Source organism: Psammomys obesus, unplaced genomic scaffold (genome assembly GCF_907164565.1).
Source record: "Psammomys obesus unplaced genomic scaffold, mPsaObe1.curated_primary_1811, whole genome shotgun sequence".
NCBI lineage: Eukaryota > Metazoa > Chordata > Mammalia > Rodentia > Muridae > Psammomys > Psammomys obesus.
In genome coordinates this window covers 1,829,877-1,853,913 of record NW_026594152.1, presented here as the reverse complement: position 1 = coordinate 1,853,913, position 24,037 = coordinate 1,829,877, and the positions used below count along the sequence as shown (strand labels likewise).

Genomic DNA, 24,037 nt, shown 5'->3' with positions numbered 1-24,037 from the left:
GGGCCGGGAAACTCAGGGATGAGTCAGTATGGGCCCTAAGCATCTGGGTATTCGGAAGAGAGGGGTGGGGGGTTGTGAGCTGTGTAGTTCCCAAGGTCCCACCGGAGAGAAGAGGCTTGTGGGGGAATGGTGGCAGGTGCCAGGCCGAAGTGAGCAGAAACCCACTCCCCGACTCTTCCCTCCTCCTCATGGCCTTGAGAAGATCAGGCCACCTCTCCAATTCCCATACCCTCTTCTCTAAGATGGGAATGCCAAGGCCTGATACACCATAGTTCCAACGACTCCAGTATGGGTACCTAGGAGTTCTTAGGCAGAAAATGACTCTGTTCTGGGACTCAACTCTTGAGTGATAATGTGCCTGTAAGAATGGCTTGGGGACATGGGGGTGCCCCCCCCCCCAGGGGACAGCAGAAGGGACCATGTGGTAATTTCTTACGCCCTGATAAGAAAGGAAGGCAGAAATCCTGAAGGCTTAGCCTAACCCCTTATTTATACTTGTAATTTCATAGGGGAGGGAGTAAGTTCTATACTGGTCAGATCTGCTCAGGTGGGAGGGGATGTGGGGTCACTAAGTTTATTCACGAAGGGATTCTAGGCCAAGGTGCGCCCGGGAAGGTCAGGCTTCACAGCATGGGTTTGTGGGTGTGTCAAGGTCTTCAGAGACTCGGTGAGGTTGGCACCAGTGAGGCCACAAGGTGACTTCTGAAGGGCCTGGGGCTACCCACCCCCACCTCCACTAAGGCAAGGCCGGCCAGTCTTTGGGGAATTCAGATGAGGCGGAAGGGGAAGAAGTTCGGGGGCTCGAAGGGTGGCAGCTTGGGGTTCCCTCGGGCACCGGGCTGACACTGACACTAGAGAGGTCAAGCCAATTCCGGAGGGAGGGAGAGGAGCCTGTCCCATACCACCCGGGTTGGGCTAGCTCGGCTAGAACGACCCAACCCGGGAGGCTGGGAAGGGCGAGTCGCTGGGCTAGGGTTTGTGCCCTACTCCCCGCGGGACAGCCAGCTTGTCCCGGCAGAGAGCGGCCTTCCAGGCTGTGGGCCGGGCCGGCCGGGTGGAACGCGGTCCTTAGCTGGGTACTGCGCGCCTGCGGCTGCTGTCCTCCCGGCCGCTGCGGGTGCGGCGGCCCCCGCGCCCCCAGGGGCCGGGCCGGGCGGGGCTCGGCGCGCGGGCGCGAGAGGGAGGGGGGCGGGCGGCGGCTCAGGCTGCGCCGCTCTAACAGGTGGGATCCCGCGGCGTGGTGGAGGCGGGCGCGGGAGGAGGAGGAGGAAGAGCAGCGGCAGCGGGAGCCCGAGCCGGAGCAGAAGAAGCAGGATGAACCGCGCGAGCTGACAGCCACCGCTGCCGCCCGCGCCCAGGCTCGGTCTCGCTCTCCGCGCCCGGGGCCGCTCCCCGCCTCCCGCCTCTCCTGGCCGCCCGCGGGGCGGCCCGCCCCCTCTGCACCTCCGGGCCCGGAGCTGCCTCCATCGCTCCTGCATCCCGGACGGGGGGAGGAGGAGGCGGAGCAGGAGGCGAGCCGGAGCCGCCGCCGCCAACGCCGCCGCCGCCGCCGCCGCCGCCCGAGCAGGACAGAGCGCGCCGCAGCTCCGCGCGTCCGGCCGCCGCCCGCGCCCATCCAGCAGCTGCGCCCGAGCCACACCGCGGGACAGCCCGGGCCGCGGCGCGCCTTTGCCCAGCCCGGCCCGGCCCAGCCCAGTCCCTGCACCGGGCGGCCCGGTGGCCGGCCCGCCCCCGAGGGCGCCGGGCGCGGCGGGAGGATGCCGAAGCCGACGCTGCTGCTGCGCGGGGGCTGGGAGCGCGAGCGCAGCCCCGGGGACTCGGAGCTGGGCCGCCAGTTCCGGGACTGGTGCCTGCGCACCTACGGCGATTCGGCCAAAACCAAGACGGTGACACGCAGCAAATACCAGCGGATCGCCGAGGTCCTGCAGGGCGGCGGCGGGACCGGCGCGGGCAGCGGCCCGGCGGCCGGCGAGAAAGGCAAGTTCCAGTTCTGGGTGCGCTCCAAGGGCTTCCGCCTGGGCAGCGGCCGGGAACCCAAGATGGGCCAAGTGGTGTATGTGCCGGTCAAGACGGGCTCGGTGAGTGCGCGCGCGGCGGCCGCGGGCTAGTCCCGCGGCGGGGCTCTGGGCGGGCGGGGGCGGGGTGGGGGTGTGGATGTGTGTCCGAATGCTGTGCTCCTGAGGGTGTCCGTGTGTCTAGCCCACCCGGGGCGCGCGCGTCCGTGCTCACTCGCCCTCCCTGGCTCGCCCCGGCAGAGCTCGGGGTTTGGGGCGTCCCTGCCCCCCTCTGCGCCGCTGCCCGGGCCGTGGCCGTGACGGGCGGGCTGTCCCGGGCTGCTCACCCCAGCGTGTTCTGTCCTCCCGTCCCCTCCCCTCCCCCTCCTCCCCCCACCCCTGCCAGGAGGCGGCTGCTACGGAGCTCCAGCCTACCCCCTCCCGCCTCGGGGCCGCCTGTCCCGGGCGCCTCGCGCTCCCGCCCCCGGGCCGGCTGGGCGGTGTGTGTGTGTGTGTGAGTGTGTGTCTCTGTGTGTGTGTGTGTGTGTGTGTGTGTGTGTGTGTAGGGTGGTGCTGCGGGGGTGGGGAGGCAGAGGTAGCGGCGGGACGGGGAGTCCGCTGGGCCTCCCCGCACCAGGGGAGGGGGCCAGCCCTGGCACAGTCGCCCCGACCCCACCCGGTGCTGGCCCGGGGAGGGGCAGCCGGAGCCGCAGCCTGGCGCAGAAGCAGCCTCCCAAGGGTGGGTGGGGCGTCCCCGCCGCCCCCCGGGCCCCGCGCTTCCCCCAACCCTGGGACGGGGGCGGCATGACCTATTCATCCCCTCCCCTCCCCCGTCCCCCGGGCCGGTCCGGGTGGCGCTGGGGAGGGGGCGGGTAACCGCAGCCCCCGGGAAGGAGGAAGCCGGTGGCCAGTGGCCAGGCGGGGGCATCCCCTTCGGCCCGGGGCGCCCTGGAGAGGGCGTGTGTCTTGGGCCCCGCGGCTCCCCCCGCTGGGACCTCATTGTTCTGCAGAGGGTGGGGGCTGGGGGGGGACAGCTGCTCTCGGGGCGCTGCTGAGCTTTGAACTTTCCGTCGCCCAGACCTTCGGGTAGTGCGTTCGGTCCCCGGCCCGGCGCGGCCGGGCCAGCCTAGCTTTCCTCCCCGCCGCCCCTCCCTGGCCTCGCCCGGCCGGAGCGCTAGAACCCGGCCGCCCCGCGCCGGCCTCCCTCCTCCCTGCTCCCCCGCTCCCCCCTCCGCGCTCCTCCCCCGTCCGGCGCGCCCGCCCCGCGCTCAGCCCTGTCCCCGGCCGGAGCGGGCTCTTCACACACAATTGATTCGGTCGTTACGAAAAGTGCACTTGTCCCCTCCCCCTCCCCCTCCGGCGGCCGCCCGGGCCGGGCCCGCGGGGTGAGGGGACCGCGAGGGAAGGAGGCGGGAGGCAGAGAGCGGAGCCCGAGGCGCCTCCCCCCCCCCCCGAGCCCAGGGGACGGGGCTGCAGGCCGCGGGGAGTGGGAGCCGCGAGCTCGGAGGGCGGGCGGCCCATCTGCGAGGAGCGCTGATAACCGCGCCGCTGCCGCTGCGGCCGCCAGCAGCCCATCTGCGCCGCTGCCGCCTCCGGCCGGACGGGGAACAGGGGGCAGGGCCGAGGGGCGCGCCCGCCGGCTTCCCGGAGCGGGAGGCTGGGCCGAGTCCCTGCGGCGCGGGCTACAGAGCCCCCAGCAAATGGGCACTCGCCCCCAAACCCAGGGGGTCTGGGTCATTGTCCCCTGCTCCGATGGGCCAAGGATCCTCCCCCATCCAAATCACTATCCGTTTGCCCTTACCGGGCAGGTGAGCCGTCACCTGTCACCTCCCGAAAGCGTGATAGGTCATCCCTTCCCACCCTGCTAGTTTGGGACTTCCACTGGGTTCTTCCCATCCTGAGCAATCCCGCCTCCCAGCCCCCGAATCAAGGTGGTTCTTCCTACGGCAGCCACCCACCAGAGTGTTATCTAGCTGCTTGCCTTCGGCCTTCAGGGCTTCCCATGGCGGTCCTCACCTCATCCTTCTCATGGCTACCCTTCCCAGCAGGTTAGGGTCTTGCCCCAACTCCTTAGTGTGAGCCAGGATCCCCAGTCCACCCACCTTTGGGGTTCAGGGGAGATACTCCCACACCTGGCTGCTGGCTTACTGTCTCTGTGGGTCACCAGCTAGGGAGTGGAATCATGAGGCAGTTTGTCCACCCTTTATTTCACACAGCTGTCAAGGCAGACAATCCCTTCCCATCCACTTGGCGAAGCTGGTGCTAGGCCCGGGCTTATATGTCCTGCCTGAGCCAGCTAGCTAGCTGCTTCAGATATTTCTCGAAGCCCACTCTTGTCTTCCTTGCTTGCCTCTTACAGCAGGGACCTGACAAGCCTCCACCCTGCCTCTAAGACCAATAATAAACCTTCCCCAGGGGACCACCTGCCTGGGAGGCAGAGAAACAGGACCCAGGCCTCCCCGCCCAGGCTGCCAGGAGGATGACAAACACAACAAACATGCCCTCCTGTGACAGCCTGTCCCTCCAGTCCCCCATGCCTGCTTGCTGGGCCTGCCAGTCCCCAGAGAACCTGTTAGTTACCTGCCGCCAGCCTAGCCAGCCAGAGTGCTGCCACCCATCTCCAAGTGTCTTCCTGGGGTGCCGTTATCACTTCCCCATTTCCATTTTCCTTTTAGCTGATCTTAGAAGCAGATCCTGCTGGGAATTCTGAGGCAGCCATGGCCTCTTCGTAGGAGGGACTGGATGGGACCTTTTTTGAAAGATAGAAAGGTCATCCCTCTGCCTTTACTGGTCCACAGGCACACACACGCACATGCATACACACCATACACACGTGTACAGGCAGGCACATGAAACTGAAGTTGTCATTGCTCCTGGTGTCAGTGGGAGGGATTTTGTAGTTTTCTCCTGGGTGGGCTCTTCTGAAGGTCATTGGGCCAGAAACCTTTGTCCATAGCATTTATTTGGAGTCTCCAGGCCTTGGGGTAGGCCCAGGGCCTACATGGCGGTTAGGACTGGACATTTGGTGTGGGTGAGCGACTTCTCCTGGGACACGTGGCCAGTAGGGAAGACAGGTACAGCTGACAAAGTGATAAAAGTCTGCAGAGACTGGAGAGGGAGGGCAGCTAGGAAATGTCAGGGAATCGGGGAGCCAGAGATGAGCCCGAGGGTGGTACTGGTGGAGAGTCACCATCGTGTGTGCCCTCCCTCTTCACCCCCCTCAGGTCTCCTTTCCTCCCCTACAGTTCTATGAGGAGCTGTGGTCAAGGCCCTTTCCAGGCTTCCAGGTCTGCTTTGGGTCGATGATCTGACACTTGTACCGTCCCATCTGGCCCTGAGCTTTTCTGGGTGTGTGTGACAAAGGCTTAATCTGTCCGGACGGGCCAGGGCAGAGAGGAGGGCGCAGGGAATTACACTCAGCAGGGCCTCCTGCAGCTGGGGCCCACGTGGGGGTGGGGCTTGGTGGGGGAGGGAAGCCTAGCTTGGGGGAGGCAGGCTGGTCTCAGTGTGCAGGTTGTCACAGGAAGTCGAAGGTGCAGAAGCCTGAGAGAGGGCGGAGTCCCTTACTGGTGCTCATGGGGATAAGATCTTTTAATGATAAGAACCAGACAGGGCCTCTGGCTGGTCAAAGCCTGGTTTGGCTTTATTATTTCTTGTGTTTGGCCTGCTCTGACCACATTGGTGGCCAAGCAGAGGAAGTGAAGCCCCCGGAGGGAAGATTTTCTAGTTCTGTTCCAGCCACACAGTGAACCCACTCTTCTCTTCCCACCCCGGCCTCTGAGTTGGACTGTCCCTGGGACGAGGGAGGGCCACAGATTCAGACAGGATAGGACCCTGAGCCAGCTGCAGATTCCTAGTTCAAGAGGACCCCAAGGCTCTTTGGAGAGACATGGCCTCAGCCCAGAGTACCAACTTCCAGGACACAAACTGAGGTCCCCAGGGAGAGGCAGCTCCGTTGGTGGAGAGCTAGGCCTGGGGCACAGGTCTCTGAGCTTCACCGTGGCCTCTCCTGGGTCTAGCACATGCTTTGGATCCTGAAGTGAGAGTCCTATTCCTCCAGGGTCCCCTCTGTGATTGCCTAACTTCACTATCAACACCAGGCTTCTGCGAGCTGGACCCCAGGTGTTGAGCTGGCCAAATTGACTAATGGTGGTCTTTTCCCAGTTTGCAGATGACGTTCATTTAGTGGAAAGCGTTTTCACAGTCTGAAGTCTTCCTCCCCAGAGCTTTTGTGTAAACCTTTGGCACCTGCGGCCACTGGGCTGGGCGGGAAAGGGTCTCTGATGCTATACTGTAACATTATAACTGGCTTCGACCAACAGGCTTCCACCTTCAGTGCAATGGCTATCTCTGCCTTCTCTCTTTCTCTCTCTCTCTCTCTCTCTCTCTCTTTCTCTCTCATCCTCTATCACTGTAGCCCTCTCCCTTCTCCTCCTCTTTTTTTCTTTTCTTTTTCTTTTTTTAAGTCTCACTGTGTAGCCCCTGGCTGACCTGGAACTCTGTGTAGACCAGGCTGGTCTCAAACTTGCAGAGATCTGCCTGCTTCTGCCTCTCAAGTGCTGGGATTAAAGGTGAGCACACTCATAGCACTTGTTTCTCAGTAGGCTACTGTGTGCCTGTCATTGTGTTGAAGTGACACCTCAGCTTGTGGGAATCACACAGCAGCTCTTAGAGGCCAACACTGCTATTATCACCTGTCAGATAGGTAAACTCAGGCGTAGGGGGCTTAAGAAATTTCCCTAGGTCATACAAAGGAGTGGGCAGACGTTGACCCTGGGCACTGTTTCAGACACATTTCTGTTCTGAGTCCGAGGTAGAGTGCAACATAATCTAATTTGAATGCCTAAGCCCTCCCTGATAGGCTTTCAGTCCCTCACATTTTAGTCTGAATTTGTTTAGAAGAATCCCTCTGGTCAAGACATCTGGTTTTGTGGATTGGTGCCGTGTAAGATGTCTGGGGCTTTCCTGGAGGACAATAGAATAGGAATGGGTGAGGAAAGTCTCTGTTGTCTTGGGTCTCCGGGGACTTTGGGGAGAGAGTTGACAGTGGTGTCTGGTACAGGCCCCATTTAGATTTCTCAGGAGTGGCAGAAGGAAGCCTTTTCATTAATTAAGCCTCCATAATTTGGGTAACAGGGTCCTGGAGCCTTGGGGAGGCATTTTAGACCTGAATGTCAGGCCATGACTCTCTGAGGCCCCCTCTGTGGCTCTGGGTTGCTCTGCTAGGGCAGGGACAGCGTGTACTCTTCCTTTACTAAGTATCCTAGCCTCTGCTTTGTGACCCAGATGGGCTACCTTCCTGGCTAGATGGCCAAACCCTGAAAATGCGGCTGGGAGTACCGGTGGGCGGGAAGAAGTTGGGGCGGGGATGCCATGGCTAGGGCTCCCCAGGGAAAACAGTTGATGGTTTCAGACAAGCCGTGGCTTCTTGAGCTGATGGCAGAGTGTACGTGAGTGTGAGGCCATGGGGTAGGGCACACACTCACGCACAGCGTGCGTGCACCTAGCGTGCAGGCACCGATCAGCCATGTGGGTATAGCTATCAGTGTGTTGGCTGAGAACGCTGGTGGGAATGTGTGCCCGAGCACTGTGTGTGTGTGTGCAGGTGGAGGGAGGCAGCGGAATGTGATGTATGTGGCTGTGAGCGTCTGCACTGGCAGATGTGGGAACACCTGGGGGGCGGCGCTGGCAGACCGTGGTGTGACTGCGTGTGAGGTTCTGATGCAGAGCCCTGGCTGGCGGTGGCATGCTGCTTAGGGGTGTATTTTTTATCAAAGCCAGGCCAGCCCAAGTGGCCACCCTGACCCTGGTGTCCCTCTTGGCCAGCTAATGCTGAATTAGAGTGAGTGGAAGATGAGGCCTGTTCCCACACTGGAAACAACATTTCCTTGACAGCCCTCCCCCCCCCCCCCAGGGCCAATGTCAAGTCCCTAGGGCAGGATAGGTCCTTCTGGGAAAGAGGATCCTGAACTTGAAGTGAATGGGTTATGGCCCCGTGGACTGGATCCCAGCTCCGCCTTGGGGGCAGGTAACCTGCCTGGCGTCTTCAAGCCTCAGTTTCCCTGCCTGGAAAACAGGCAAAGGATGCGGCCCCCTGACGACCCGGAGAAGGCACTGCTGTCCTTGAGGATAGTGGTTAATGAATGTGCTCAAGGTCACCCTGCTAATGTGAAAACCAGGGCTGGCCCCCCGAGTGCCAGAGCAGGCAGAGGGGTGGCAGGAGGCTGGATGGCAGCCTGCTGTGGCCACTGGTTTGTTAGAGTAAGGGCTGCACTTAGGTGTGGGGTGAAGCTCAGGGCAAGGGCTTTCCAGCCACAGGGCCATGGGTTTGCATCCCTGGTCCAAACTTCTCTCGTGGGATTAGTTTGAAGTTCACAGGGTGTAGGCGCACAGGACCCACAGACAGCTAGTGTTAAGAAAAGCTGGCTGCTGGGTGAGCTTGCTGAGCCTTGCTCTTCTCATCCGGAAAATGGAGATGGTGATGAAAGCTGTCATTGCTGTTGAATGGAAGTGGAGACCCAGCCCAGTCCCTGGTACTCAGTAGGCAGCTGCAAGGGTTTGGTCCCATGAGATTGTGCCTGAGGCATCTCTGTGATGCTGTGCCATCAGGGGCCTGGGAGACTTGGCGGGAACTGAGTGAAGGAAGGCCTTTTCTTTGTACCCCTCATTGGTGCTAGGAAGGCTGAGGGGAAGAGAGGTTTGCCACAGCCTGGGGAGGGAGGGGGTCTGAGCAGGTCTTTCAAGTCACCCAAGTCCCTGCCATGTGCCCATTAATTAATGTGCCCCCCCTGAAACCTGGGACTAGAAAACCTGAGACTAGAGGTCAGAAGCCCTTCCTGGTTCCTCAACAGGAGTCAGGGCTCAGGCGACAAGGGAGCTCTGTCTGGCCCTCCCTGGGAGTGTGACAGCAGAGTGTCCTCAGTCTCCGCCCACCCCAGGCTCACAGAGCCCTTGCCTGAGGGCCATTCTGAGGCTTCCCAGACCTCCATCAGCCCTTCCACCTGCTGGCCCAGCCTGGGGAGGCAGATGCCACCCCTTCCCCCCCTCCCCTCCTCTTGGTCCTGATCAGCTGCAGCTGCAGGCCTGGCCTGGCCGGGACAACTACAGGGGGTGGGGAGACTGGAGGGGAGCTGCTTGTCTCTGGAGGACAAGGTCACCAACTCCTCAGTCCTCATTCCTCTCGGCCCACCCTGGGACATGGGGCTCCCATGTGAGGCGGAGTAGAGGGAACTCACTCAGGATTCCCAGAGCTGAGCAAAAAGCTGGCTGTAAAAGTCAAGCTCCTCTCCCTCCTTCTTGTCAAGCCCCTCCGCCTCACCTGGTCCCTCTATCCTGCCTTTCTGGGCACATCTAGGAGGTGTTTTACCTCTTTCTTTTATCTTTAGCTCCTTACTCAGCCCACTCATTTGAAAATTCTTGTTCTGTCTTCAACGTGTCAAGGCCGTCCACATTTATGCTGTTTTCTACTGTCAGCAGCCCTGGCCAGCCTGGAGGGGCATCGGCCTCCTCCCAGCTCCCGAGTCCCTTCTTCGTCCATACAGCCAGAGAAGACTTTGGGGAAAGCAAGACAGGTTCTATCATTCTGCCCAGGGCCCTCCAGGACTGTACCTTATCCCTGGATGTCTTGGCACACACCTGTCATGTGGTCCTCAGGGCAGCTTTCACACAGCCTGGGCAATCTAGTGAGACTCAGCTCAGAAACAAGACACAGTAGCCCACCTCTCTCAGAGCAAGGGTGGAAATCCCAGAGCCCCTGCAATCTGGCCATCTGCCTGCTGCCCTTGTGCCTGCTGCCTTGATAGCTTCCCTCTTTCCCTCATCCATCTTGCCACACCCTAGTGGCTTCTGCTATTTTGCAAATTCAGTAGGCCCCAGGGCCCTTGCACCTACTTCCCATCACCTCCCTTCACCCCAATATTCCGTGTGCCTGGCTGGCTCTGTCTCCTTGCAGTCTTTGGTAAATATCACCTCTTCAGAGAGACCTCCCAAGGACCCTGAGGTCCCTTGGATGCTGTCTCAGTCTGTTTTTCCTGTCACCCTTATCTGCCGTGGTAGACAGTACTGCTGCTGTACTCTCCCTCAAGGTGGCAGCTTCAGCAGGGCTCTGTGTGTTTGGTTTACTTTGCATCCCAATGGCCTGGAATAGCCCCTGCCCCTTGGGGATTCCCTGCAGGGAAGGGTTACTTGTGCTTCCCTCTGAGTGGGATTCTGAGAACTGTCTGTCCAGTACGGCACTCCAGGGCCCCAGAGCCCCAAGCACAGACTCAGCCGTCAACCCATGGATGCTTGGAAAGTCCTTGGAGAACTGACCTTTGACCTGTGCCTTAAGGTGCCCAGTGAGAGTAGAAATGAAGAGGTTGGAATCGAGGCAGGGTGGACAGGTTTGATGAGGCCTTTGCAGCATGGAATCTGGCTGGCTTTCCCCATGGCTGGAGATGGCAACTGGTTTACTGTACTGAGGACAGAGTGGCTTCAGAGTCTTGAGGAGTGTATCAGGGAACCTGGATGGAGCCAGTTGGAAGAGAAGGACTTGGAAAAGTGCTGTGAGGCGAGTGAGGCACCTGCAGGGCAGCTGAGGAAGAACTGAGGTTAGGTTGCTTAGAAGGAGCCTTGGGGTTATGGGGTTATGTGCTCTGGAGAAGGACAGAGAGGGGTTCGGTCAGACAAACAATCATGGGAAATTGCAGGCATGGGGACACACCTTATAGGAGGTGGGGAAGCACCTGAGATAGGGTGACATGTGGGGATGAGACGGAAAGAGGCCTACCTCGGAAGCCAGAAGATGTATGGAGGCCGTGGCGGATCTGGATGAGGCTGTAGGTGGTGGGTGTGTGGGGTGGGTGAGGGGGCCCTGAGCAGACTGGTGAGTAGAAGTGTCCACAAGTCCTACGGTAGCTGAGGGAGGCCAATGGGGAGCTCCAGTGACTCAGGTCTTGGTGGTCCAGCTCAGGAGCCACCACGTGCACGGGAACCTAGGCTGCCTGGAACCTTCCTCTGAGTTGGGACCCCTCCCGGGAGGCCTCTGCTTGGGTGGATGACTCAGCATTTCTCAGCATCTGAGGGCCTAGTGAACGGTCCAGCAAACAAGGCGCCTTCCCTCATCAGGCCAGGCCTGATGGGTGTGAAGGGTGGACACCCACCTAGATCCACACAACTAGATCCAGGGCCTCATCTGGGTCTATTCATGGGCCAGCCCCTAGCTTCCCCAGGCTTGCACAGACCTCAGTGTCCTGGAGAGGCTGTTATGACCCCATTCTGCAGATTAGCGAACCAAGGTGCAGCCTGTGCTGAGCACCCAGCTGGGTAGGCACTAGCAACCTGTGTTTCTTCATCAGAAAAATGGGTCTAATGGCGGTTCTTCAGTTGATGGGGAAATTAAGGAAGGAATTGAGTTAAACGCGCTAAGTAGTAGGGTTTGACATTCTCATGGTGGTCGGAAGGAGCTTGCACAGGCACGTGGTGCTCATGATTAGGCCAGAGAAGTTATACGGAAGCCCAGAGGACAACAGGACCAATGGCGAACCTGCCTTTAGAGCCCTGTGAGGGACCGTGTGACACTGGGTAAATGCTTGCCTGCTCTGATCCCGGCCCTTTGTGCGGATGAAATCTGTACCATGATCAGATGGGATGGTGACATGAGCCTCAGTTTGCTGGACTGGTTAGAGTAGGGACTGTTGCTCCACCTCAGGCACCTAAGGGGCCCTCCTGCAGTGAACCTAAAGTCAGGCCACTGTCAGCTCCTGGTGAGATCCTCTTTGAGATAGCAGGAAAGGCTGGATGGGGAAGCTCAGGGAGGAGCTCTAGGGACCTAGAGATTCTCAGGAACCCTGGGTTGAGAGGCCAGGGGAGAGGGGGATTATGGGTGGTCTTGTTTTGGTGATGATGTGAAACCCAGGCCTGTGCATGCTGCACCCTCAAGCCCTTTAGGCTGATGTTGAGATGTTCTGCAAGTCTGTGGAGCAGTAGGGAGTTGGAGGCAGGGGGCTGTCTGAGGCAGGGAGCTCTGTCATTTACCACCTTGCAATCTTGAGCGCATCCCCTTTCTAACTCCTGTCATGAAATGATGGGACTGGTGGTGTAGGTCAGTGGTCTCAGTCTTACTTGCCGTGGACAAGGTACTAGGTTCCAGCCAGCACCACAGAATATTTACTTACTTGTATGTATGCGTGTCTGTGTGAGTTTCTATGCAACATATGCATGTAGGTGCTGGTGGAGACCAAAGGGTGATGAATCCTTTCAAGTTGGAGTTACAGGCATTTGTGAGCTGTGTCATGTGGATGTTGAGAACCGAACCCAGGTCCTCTGCAAAACTGGTAGGTATTCTGAAAGACTGAGACATTGCTTCCGCCCTAACCATGAAGTAAGTTTTAAGTCTCCATTTCCACATCTGCATAAATAAATATGTATAAAAACGTATAAATAAAATGGAGTGAGAGTTAGCTCTGGATTCCATTCATCCCCTTGTAGGCTCTAGGCTATTGTATATTAGCCTATTATATTGTATATTATCTACCCCAGAGTGATAGCCATGTCCTCAGTAAACGGAGTTGTGTCAGGGCTCTGGTGGCATGGCCCTGCCTGCAGACCTCTGAGCTCAATGACCTTGAGAATGTCCTGGCCTCTCTTCGAGGCAGTTTTCCGTTCTGTGAGCTCAGTGGTCTTGCCCGTCTTGAAGCTGTAGGAAGTAGGGGAGACTTTAGGCAAAGTGCTCAGCCCAGGAATCAAGAGCAGTTTGCTGTTGTGCCTGTCCTGTAGTCAACAACAGCTGCGTGGGGCTCGATTGAGGGTCAAATAAGCAGCAGTGAGCCAAGGTGGGAGAGAGTGAGGGGTGGAGTGGGTACAGGGACTCGGGCATGGCAGGAAGCTGTGTGTATATCCCAGGTGTTCAGGCATACACATTTAATCCCAGCATTCGGGAGGCAGAGGCAGGCAGATCTCTGAGTTCAAGGCAAGCCTGTTCTACAGAGTGAGTTCCAGGACACCCAGGGCCACACAGAGAAACCCTGTCTCAAACAGACAGACAGACAGACAGCTATATGTATGCTTCCTGGGATATGGGGCTTCTGGTTTCAAGTTTTTGTTCCCTTATTGGATGTGAAACCTTAGAAACAACATCTTCGGGTCTCCATTTCCACATCTCCAAAATGGAAGAGTGATGTGGAGGTTCTGTTGGGGTTGCACGGATGATTAGGGGTACACTGAGCCAATGCCCTCTGCATACTTGCAGAGTGGGACAGTTTGTTGGCAGCGTTGACACAGTTTGTGCTTGCCGAGCACCTGGGAAGTGTAAGTTCCTGTGCCAGAGACTTTAGGTGTGCTCGGCCTCGTGTGACTGTCTGTCTATCTGTCTTTCCTGTCCTCACACTGCTGATAAAGAGTCAGGCTCAGAGAGGTTAAGTCCATGTGTCAAGGCTGCACAGCTGTGAGAGGCTGAGCAGGGACTGGGAACCATATGACAAAGTCTGGCTTTGGCTCCCCACGTCGCCCATTCTTTGGACAGCTGGGCCGAAGCCTAAGGGGCTCTAGGGTTGTTAGGTAGGCTTGGATAGTGGCTCTTGCAAGGCTGAGCAGGGTGGTGTGAGTCCCCATGGCAAAGTGCTAACTCTGGGCCACATTGCTGCCCCACATCAAGCCAATGGCATACCTGGTGCCAGTGCCGAGGGCATGAGGCCCTGCCCTTTATGGTGGCAGAAGGAAATGCGGTCCCAGTCTAGGCACAGTGCTTCCACAGCTCCAAGAGGAGACCACTGTGGTCTGGATGGGACTGGGGTGCACTGGGGCGCGGGGCGGGGAGAGGGTGCTGTGGAGTCAGGGAGAGATCAGGGGAAGTTGTTGTGAGCCTGTAATTCTGGAACTGGGGAAGGGGGGGTTAGGGTCTCCCAGGAGAGCTCAGACCCTGCGCACACAGGTTTTTGGGAGCGTGTGTGTGTGTGTGTGTGTGTGTGTGTGTGTGTGTGTGTGTGTGTGATGGTTTATGGCAACAGCAGCTCAGCAGCAACCCCCAGTGGCCAGCTTCTGCCCCAGGCTCTCCAGTCCTGTACTGAACAGCCTAGTCCTTTGGACTCTGGAGCCAGGCTGCCACGTTTGGATCCTGAGTCCACCATCTACTTGCTGTGTGACATGGGCAACTTGCCTAACTTCTCTGTTTCAGTTTCTGCATCTGAACAATGTGGATAATTACAGGACCTGAGAGTGGAGGGCTTCAAGTTGGGTGCATGGTTGAGGTGCAGGTATGGACCCACGGCTTCTGCCGTCAAGCTACCACCATTGCTGTCACCACTGCTGCTGTTGGCATTAATTGTTGTACATGCATAGCTGTCCACACTTCATATGCAACTTTGAATGTTTGCTGAGATCCCTCTCAGGTCCCAAAGCTTAGTTTTTATTCCCTGCTCAGCCCCTCCTCCCTTACTGGGAGAGGTCAGCCTGAGGTCAGCCCCATAGCTCCAGATCTTGTGACAGGCCTCTTAGCTGAGGGGTTTCCTGGTTTCTGGTTGGGCCCCAGGTCCTCACTGCTTCATCTAGGACTTGTGGACATATCCTCTGTCCCTAGACAGGGCACTTTGGGTGAGGATGGGAACAGGAGGGGAGGGGGCCAAAGAAAGATCTGTGTCCAGGCTCCATTATACACGGCCTTCCCCACCCTTCCTCAGCCTTATGCTTTTTGGAGAAAACCGGTGCAGCTCTGGCCCTGGGCTCCTGAGGAGGGAGGAGACACCAGGTTGCTGTGGGGAGCTGAGGCAATGCCTCAGGTATGATGGAGGACTGGGTTTGCTCACGGAGGACCCGGCTGGCAGGCCCCTGCCCTCCGGAGGATTTGCAGCCCAGCTTGAAATGCTGCTGCGTTTTGTGGATCCCAGCACAGCGGAGAGCCCCTGCCACAGTGCTGTGGAGTAGCTGGGCAACTGTGGAGAATGAACACACCAGTCTGGTCCCCTGTTCCCGTGCACAGCCATGGGATACAGGCGAGGAATTCTGGCCCAGGACCTGCCTCATGGCTCTGCATTCAGCAGCAGCTGCAGTTATGTTAAAGAACAAAGGCAAACATGGAAGCCACCAGCAAGTGGCACAGGGCTGCTGGGCATGGTGGCCCCCACCCATGAATGCGGTTCTTGGGAGGTGAGTGCGAGGCAGTCTGAGCACATTGAGTGTGTCTCAAAACATACTCTCAAAACACCCAATACAGACTTCAGGAGGGCTGGGTCACTTGTTCGCTGCCAGGCGGCAGGCCCCACTCATTTATTCCACCAGGGCATGGGCCTGAGGGGTGGGCACAACACAAACTTGACCTCCAAGAATATAGAGGCTAAGGCTGGGGAGCTGGCAGCCAGCCTCGTCCTGCTGGTGCCAGCCCTGTGGCCACTTCTGCCAACAGTCTCCAGTGCCAAGCGGCTGCCCCCTATCTGGCTTCTTGGCGCCTCCCTTCTCTGGGAACTAGAACTCTGGGGGTACAAGGAATGAAGGGCCTTTCCTAGCACCTCACCCTGCTTCTTGTAACTTCTCCACGGTAGCACTCACTGTCCTTCCTCTGTCCTCTTCTCCATCGCTCACCATGTATTCATTTAGCTACTTAGAGGGGCCTTCTGGGATGCGGTATCGATACCCACAGGTACAGCTTCTGCCCTGGCAGAGTTCAGGATACCTCGTGGTAAACAGATGCTACATTGTGATAGTGGAGTTAGCGGTATGGCAATTGGTGCTGGTGGTGGCGGTGATGGCAGTGGTTGCAGTGGTGGGGTGGCAGTTAGGATGTGGGTGGTGATGTTAATGATGGTAGTGGTGATGATGGCCATGGCGTAGTGGTGACGCTGATGATTATGATGATGGTGATGATAGCGGTTGTGATATGCTGGTGATGGTGGTGCCTGTGGTGATGGCGGTGGTGGGGTGGTAATTATGATGGTGGTGGTGGTGATGATGGGGTGATGATAATGGTAGTGATAATGATGATAGTGTTGGTGATGGTGGGGATGATGGTGGTTGTGATGATGGTGGTGGTAAGGATAGTGGTGATAATGGTGGTGGGTTATAACCATAACAGTGGTGATGATAATAATGACAATGCTGGTGGTGATGACAAGACAATGGTAGTGCGTCAGCTCACACCTCAGTGAGTGCTCGTGGGGCTCCTCTGTCCTAAGTGCTCCCTGTGTGTTTGCCCATTGGCTTCTGCACCAGTGTTGCATGGCATGGAGATCTTACACAACTTGCCAAGGCCCCTGTGAGCCGGATGTGAGCTCAGGCAGGCTGCTTGACCAGCAGCCACTTCAGCTGTGGCTGCTTGCCAGTTGCAGCACACAGCCACCTCCTCAAGTCCCTTTCTTGCTTCTTGGGACCAGCATGGAGGAGTGGGTGTTGGGGGTGGGTGGGGCTGAGTCTGACTCGCCCAAGCAGGGTTTATGATGGCTTGTCTTCCCCATAGCACCTTGTCTGAGAGGGTAGAGCCACCCTCTGTGGGGCCACCCTAAGGAAAATCAAGGAGCTTTCCCCTTTCACAGGCAGTGGCTTCTCAGGAGGGGAATCTCACATCTAACTCAGGAGGCAGAAAAGAGAAGATTCTGTTTTTCACCCACTCTGGGATCTGGAGTGGGCATGGCTGACATGCCCACTAGGGTAGGGTATCTGGAAGGACCCACCCTTGCCACCTTGCTGATTACTTTACCCAGGCCCTCTGCAGGCGACACTGTCCCCAGGAAGGGAGGGAAGGAGGGACCCAGGCCCTGTGCTTGCAAATCGAAGCTGATCCCATGAAGGTGAAAGGAAAGGACAGCTCTAGAGCCAGAAGGCCAGATGCAGAGTGGCTTCTGTGCTTCCTGGGTGTCCCAGGTCACACCTCATTCCCACTCTGAGCCTCAGTTCTACTCCCCTGTCCACGTATTTGCAGTGTGCCTGCTCTATGCAGTGGAGATGCAAAGGGCGATCCCTAGGGCCCAGACAAGATGGCTCAGTGGGTAAAGATGCTTGCTGCCAAGCATCAACCTGGGCCTGATCTCTGGGTCCCCATGGTAGATGAAGAGCACGGACTCCTGGAAGTTGTCCTCTAACCTCTACGTGTGCACCATGGTATGTGTAATGAATAAATGAATGTGATAAAAATGAAAAGAGAAAGAAGAACCCCTGCTATTAGAGAACTGTCACTCGGTGGGGCCGACACTGCACAAGAAACAAAGAGGGAGCCCCGCTTGCCTGGCAAATGCCAGGGAGAATAGAGAGGTAGAGTAGGGGAAATTTTAAAGGGCGTCAGGGAAGGCATCTCATAATGGCAGCTGAGGAAGACCCTGAAGGATGCTGAAGAGTAAGATATGTAGGAGTCTGGTGGAAAAGCATTTCAGGGAAGAGTGAACACAAGGGCCTGGAAGGGGGTGGGGTGGGTATTTGTGAGTTTGAGGAACAGTAAGGAAGCCTAAGTCTTGATACCTTTGTCTTTGGGAATCAAAAGAAGAGCTATTTGTCTGTTGTTGTTTTGTTTTGAGCCAGAGTCTCACAAGACCAGGCTGGCCTTGAACTCAGAGGTCTGCCTGCCTCTGCCTCTTAAGTGCTGAGATTAAAGGTGTGCATCACTATCCTTGGCCAAAAGACCAGCTTTTACCTTTCAGGACTCTGAAAGGGATCAGAACAAAATGATTTATGAGCCTTTATACCCCTGTTCCTGGACGGAGCCGGGCAGGGGCCTTGCTGGCTTGTTTCTTCAACTCTTAGAGTAGCTTTTATGCCCTGTGGTGACAGGAGGGGGGAATGTTGTCCTCTTGCCTCCTCACTGGAGTGGCTTTTTCCTACCTGGGCCTGGATTTGAATTATGGGTCTACCACTCTTCAGTGTGATCTTAGGCAAAGTCTCCTCTGAGCATCGGTGTCCTTAGTGGAGACAGGATGCTCGTAGATCAGAGTGGCTGTGAGAGTGCAGAGAATCCTCCAGAAAGCACACAAGAGGCCAGCCTCAGTGCTGGCAGCAGGGTGTGCTCAGACAGTGTTCAAAACTAGAGGCCAATCTTCTGACTGATTCGAATCACTCTCCTGTTTTGCATTCTTGTCTTGTTACATGGGTCTCTAAGAGCCCCATGAGGAAGAGAGGGAGAGAAACAATAGCCCACCCTAGGAGGGATAAACTGAGGCCTGGAGTGCATGCACGAGTTGCCTGTGAGCAGGAGGACAGGTGGCTACAAAGACTGAGGTCTTCTGGCTTCCGAAGTTTCATGGTGCATGAGGCCTCTTGGGGACTCATCTGCGGTCATGAGTGTGCAGGTCCACTTGGCACATATAAGCCAGCTGCACATGGCATCCTACACCCGCCACCGCCACACAGTTACAGCTGCTCTCAGATTTGTGGTCCAGAGCAGGTTTTGCAAGGCATGGTCAGGAGGGCTGTGGTGATGCTGGTGAAAGGCCAGAGCTGGGAGAAAGGCAGGCCACAGGGCAGTGGGGGAAGGGGAGGGCAGGGCTGGGAGAAAAGGAAGGAGTGCTTCTTGGGACCGTCAGCTCGGCCTGTGTGTCCATCCAGGGGAGAGGGGGCTGGGTCTCCAGACTCTTCTGCCATAGTGTCCCTGGAGATAGCTGCCCCATCAGCATCTTCAAATCTCAGGGCAGCTATCCTAGGGGACATCTAAACCTCAGAGAGGGACACCCCTGTCTAGGGCAGAGAAGCCAGGACCTGGAGCAGGTCAGGCGGAGCAGTATAGAAGACCTCGTTCTCCCTTGATCCATCTTCCTGGCTTTCCAGCTCCTGATTCAAAATCCAGCCCAGAAGTCTCAACTCCTTGGTTACTGTAGCCTCAGTCCTTGACTGATTTGGCTTCTGGCCACTGGGTCTAGCTTGGCAGTGTGCTTGTCTTGTAAAGGACACCAGGCTGCCTGGCTCCTGGAAGGAGAGGCCAGGGAGCCCACTTTGGTTCACACCTTGGAGGACCCAGACAACCTTTCCCTGGCACACCAGTAACTCAATTTTCTGGGCCCATGTTCTGGATGAAGAAACTGAGGCACACAGAATGAAGATTATGTCTCGAAACATAAGCGGCAGAGCTGGAAACCCTAGGTCCCTACTGGCATCCTTGTCACCTTCCTCAGTCTCTTGAGGGCTGAGGTTACTGGTGTGAGCCAACTAGCCTTTTGTTTGTTTGTTGTTGTTGTTGTATTCTGTAGCTTCAGTCCCCCTGTGGGCGGCTGCACGGTGGGAGGCGTGAGCCGAGCATTCTTAGAACACAGTGAACAGCACAGAGTGAGCTGGCTGAATTCTAATCTGGTTTCTTGGTTTCCCGGCTGAGGCTTCGGCCCATCCCATCATGATCTCCTCTTACCTCAGTTTCTCACCTGTCATGGGCCGAAAGCAACAGCCACTCAGTGAGCTGCAGTGAGGTCTAGTGACCAAGAGAGGACTGGTGGGACATAGTTTCCATTGTTCAATTTCCCCTCCCCTGGTTCCTCCCTAAGAGGGTTTTCTTCTTCCTGAGGTGTGGCCAGGTGATGGAGCCCTAAGTGGAGCTGTGTGCAGATGCTGCTGGGCCTGGCTGGCGATAGGTCCTTGTGGATGAGAAGCTAGCTGCACCAAGGGCGCCTTTGTCCCCTTTGTCTCCTCTCATGCAAATTAGCAATTACCTTTCTTGCTCCTAGCTCAGCCTTTCCTAGGAGAATTGCTCTGCAGAAGCCACCTGGCTAATTAGAGGGCGGCCACCCAAGACAAGCTTGAGGCCTAGTGGTCAGAACTGGGGCTGCCAAAGCCCGGGAGTTGGCATTAGCTTGCAGAGACTAGGCAACCCTGTGTCCCAGGACTGCACAGCTTTTCTCTCCTGGGGCTTCCATCCAGATGTTCTAGGTTTTAGGCTATGAGACCTTAGATAAGTCACTTTGCCTCTCTAGCAAATTTCTCTATCCTTGTTGTTGGGATTATGTGAGGGTGAGAGGCTGGCACCTAAATGGTGGCAGACTTATTACTGCTACTTTATTGTTGCCACTGCCATTGCTTTGGGCTTGTTTTAACTCAGGTTAGGAAACACAAGCCCAGTGACAGCCCTTGGCCCCTGCCATGCCATGTTGGTGGCATGGGCAGAAAGAGAAGCCTAGCTAGGCCTCAGTACCTAGGGCAACAGAAGGGCTTGGTTTCTGCAAGCCCAGGCTTCTCTTTGCTCCTCCTGAGATGTGTGTGGCCATGTGCCGGGAATTGGGTCTGAGTGTTGTTGAGTGAGGGCAGGATCAGAACTCTTTTTTAAGGCCACTTCTCTGTGGCACTGAGGACTCAGTGTGAGGCCTGGAAAGGATTCTGACCCGTACCTGGTGGGACAGAGGCCTTGTTGGGGAGCGTAGGGTACCTCAGAAGCAAAGGAGTGTGTGCAGGTCCGCGTGAGGCTGGGCACACAGGGCAGAGGGTACCAGTCTACATGTTGTGGAGGATGAGTGAGAGCTAGGAGGTGGGGCCTGCCTGCTGCCTCCCAGGCCAGGCCAGACTGGCTCTCCCCCTGGCCTTGAAGCTTCAGGAAGCTGTCACAGGCATAGTTGAAGCAGTCCCTAGTTTGCTCCGGGGAGAACTGGGTTGGAAAGGGAAAGAAGGGTCTCAGGAGCTAAGGAGAGGGTGGCTAGCCCCAGCACAGGTGACAGGCTGTGCTCTCAAAGCACCCACAAGCCAGGGTTCTCTATTCTGCATGCGACACAAACATTCAACCATTGAGTCGCATCACCAGCCAAAGTTAGTCTGTGTTTTATCTTGGTGCTGGGGAGGCACAGAAGGCTCAGGGCACATGGTTTGGCATCTGATTTTTAGAATGGGCACACAGTCCTGCTCGCAAAGAAGGCAGAGAGAGGCACATACCCCTCCTCTTTTCTGGTGTCTGACCTGGGCAAAGTGAGCCTGAGGTTGCCTTGGTTTCTGTTTTTATCCAATGAGTGGGCACGGGTCTCCTGTCTCCCTGAGTATTTTGGGGCTAGAGTACTATCCTTATGGCATGTCCGTGGCATTCATGGAAGGGGAAACTGACGCAGAAAGAAATGACTTGCTTAGGAGATATAGCTGCTGTTTGAACCTGCCCTATTCTAACCCCAAGACCCTTTGCTGCTCACCCTTCAGTAGCCTTGTCCTCAAACTTGGCTGGGGCGTGGCCCGATCCCTAGGCTGTTCTCCAGGGCCCAGTTAATCCCCTCTCAAGGCCCACCAGCCAATTAGTGCCTTCATGCTAGGGTGCTGCACCTGTCCCCAGCTCTGGGAGGCCTGGCCCTGGATAGAGCTTTGGGCCCCACCCTCTAGGCAGCCGCTTCTAGCTTTGCCTTTAGGAGAAAGGACTAGACTCAGGCTTCTTCAGGACAGCCGAGGATGGGGGTGTGGTGGTGGGGGGGAGGCGATAAAGCCAGGGAGAGAAGTGTCCCAGCAGAATTTCCACAGCCAGGCTGGGCCTCCCACAGAACACCCCGCCTCCCTCCATCTCTCCCAGAACCTCCTCTCTTTCCCTCATGGGGCCATGGGTTCCCAAGATCCCCAGTGACAGGGGCTGCTGGTGGCATTGGCTGCAGTTTCTCACCTGCATGCAGGGTCTGGCTCCAGTGAGAAAGGAGGAGGAGTGAAAGAAAAAAAAAAAAAGGTCCTTGAGATGGTGACAAAGGTCTGAGTGTGGGCCGCGAGAGCAGTCTGTTTCCAGGCAACTGCTCTACCCCGGGCTCCCCGCGGTGGCGGGCACATCCGTCATGCCGTAGTAGCTCTGCGGGCGAGGGAGCTGGGGCTGCCGGCCCCGCAGCCCAAGCACACATCTCCTGGCCCCTAAGCACGGCCCTGCTGGGCATGCGGGGCCCTGTGTCAGGGGTTGTGTTAGGTAGCACAGAGTAACGTGGCTGCTGCTGGCTGAGCAGGCGCCGGTGGCTACCCAGGGCCTGGAGCACACAGGGCAGAGTTTTCACCGAGTTCTACAGCCTGTGGGGGTAGGACAGTTGCTTACATGCTGCCTCTAGGCCAAATTTTGGCTGTTTGTTCTTTGGTGTGTTCCCCAATCTTGCAGGGCCTCAGTTTCTTCACCTGTGAAGTGGACATGATAGTTTTTTACTTTGTAGGGTTGTAGGAATTAGATGACTTATAGGCAATGCCCTAGTCTTAGTGCCCAACGTAGAGTGAGCGTCCTATTAATACAAGTGTCTCTTTATTTTTAACTGACTATAAAGAGATGATGGCGCTGGCACACACCTGTCATCTCAGTGGTTGGGAGAATGAGGCAGGAGGATCATGAGGTTGTGAGTTTGAGATCACTCTGGGCTGCACAGTGAGACCCTGTCTCAGGGTGGGAAAAACAGATAGGAGTGGAAAAGAGGCGGGGAAATGAAGCATCTCTTGCAGTCGGAGGCAGTATGTGCCCTGGTTTTAAGTGTAGGACCTTAGGCAAGTCACTCTGAGCCTGGGTTTTCTCCTGACTCAGCTGGGGAAAGGATCCCTAGGTTCCTTGGTTGCCCTGTCCTCTCAGTGTGGATTTGAAGCTCTTGTAGAGCTGGCAGGATTAGAGACGGCACAGCTGGGCCCCACCCTGGCAGCACTCCGGATCAAAAATGGTCCTTATTCAGCAGACGTTGGTTGCTGCACGCTGGGTGCCCACCTGGGACCTGCCAGGCTGCCCTTGCCAGTCCTCCCACCTGCCCTGTGCATGAGCCACTCTGCTCTGCAGGACTGCACTGCCCAGGCCCACCCCCATTAAGTGGCCCAGTCATTCTGCTGGCCCCAACCTCTGCTCTTCTCCCTGGCCTCAGCTCTCATCCTTCCCTTCACCTCCTTTGTGGAAATAACCTCTGCAGTGCCCTGGAGAGAAAAGAAGAGAAGGAGGAGGCAGCCCAGGGGCCAGGGGGCCTGGCATGCCACTGGCTTTTGTCTGGGCCCTGCAGTTGAGAGAGGCTGGGCTCCTTAGGGCAGGCCAAGCTGCCTGCCTGCTGGCTGCTCAGGGAGTCCATGTGGGCGGCAAGGCCTGGGCAGGCCTGGGCTGGCAATGCCCCCCTGGGACAGCTTGGCCCACTCTGATGAAAGGAAGGCTAAAATCACCTTGGGTGTGTGACCTTGTTTTTCTGAGGCCAAATAAAGATATGTGTTGGTACCTACTATGTGTCAAGATTTGGGGCAGCCCTCTAGAACTGGCTATAGAATCTGGCCCCAAGGTGTGATAGCCTAGTGACATGCTCACACATGCTCTCTCTCTCTCTTCCTCTCCTTTCCTTCCCTCTCTCCTCTTTCTCTGTCTTTCTCCTTCCTTCTTTCCTCCCTTCACTTCTCTCTCTCTGTCTTCCTCTCTTTCTTTTCCTCTCCCTCTCCTCTTTTTCTATCTTTCTCCTTCCTTCCTTCCTTCCTTCCTTCCTTCCTTCCTTCCTTCCTCCCTCCCTCCCTCCTTTCCTCTCTCCCTCTCTCCCTTCACACTTCTCTCTCTCTTCCATCTTCCCTCCCTTTTTCTCTCTCTGCTTTGAGACAGGGTCTTGCTATGTAGCCCAGGATGGTCTTGAACTCCCAGTCTTCCTGTTTCAGCCTCCTAAGATTACAGGCTGGTTCTAGCATGCCTGGCTTGGTGTTGTTTGACAGCTGTGTAGTTGGTACTGCTGCCTTTCTAAGACACCTTGGGTGTGCCTACAGTTCTACTCAGGGTTAGAGTGTGGAGGAGAGGGCAAGCCCCTCCCCCGCTGCTGCAGTGTCTGTCCTGGATTCTGCCCTTGATGTGGGGCTGATGACTACTGTGCAGCAGAGCTTTGTCCTGAGGAGATTTAGCTCAAGAAATACCTACCCATTATGCGTTACCATTCCAGATGGGCATTGGTAATGCCATAAAAAAGACCTGGGGCGAGAAGGAAAAGGAAGGGAAGAGGCCAGGTGTGGTGGCTCGTGTCTACAATCCCAGCATTCAGGAGGCAGAATGCATAGATTGCCATGAGTTCAATGCCAGCCTGGCTTACGGAGTGAGTTCAGGGTCAGTGAGACTCTGGCTCTAAGGGAGAAAAAGAAAGTAAGGAAGGGAAGGGAGGGGAGGAGAAGGGAAGGGAAGGGAAGGGAAGGGAAGGGAAGGGAAGGAAGGAAGGAAGGAAGGAAGGAAGGAAGGAAGGAAGGAAGGA

The 24,037-nt window shown here is 57.0% G+C and overlaps 1 protein-coding gene across 1 annotated transcript in view; it reads left to right on the top strand.

Annotated features, from left to right (window-relative positions):
* The first annotated feature begins 1,757 nt into the window (after positions 1 to 1,757).
* The window catches only part of LOC129684748 (nucleolar protein 4-like), a 57,301-nt gene continuing 35,021 nt past the window's right edge, over positions 1,758 to 24,037 (top strand). Inside the window, exon 1 of the mRNA XM_055617987.1 lies at positions 1,758 to 2,078. Coding sequence (XP_055473962.1) covers positions 1,758 to 2,078 — 321 coding nt within the window. The remainder of the gene's footprint in view (positions 2,079 to 24,037) is intronic.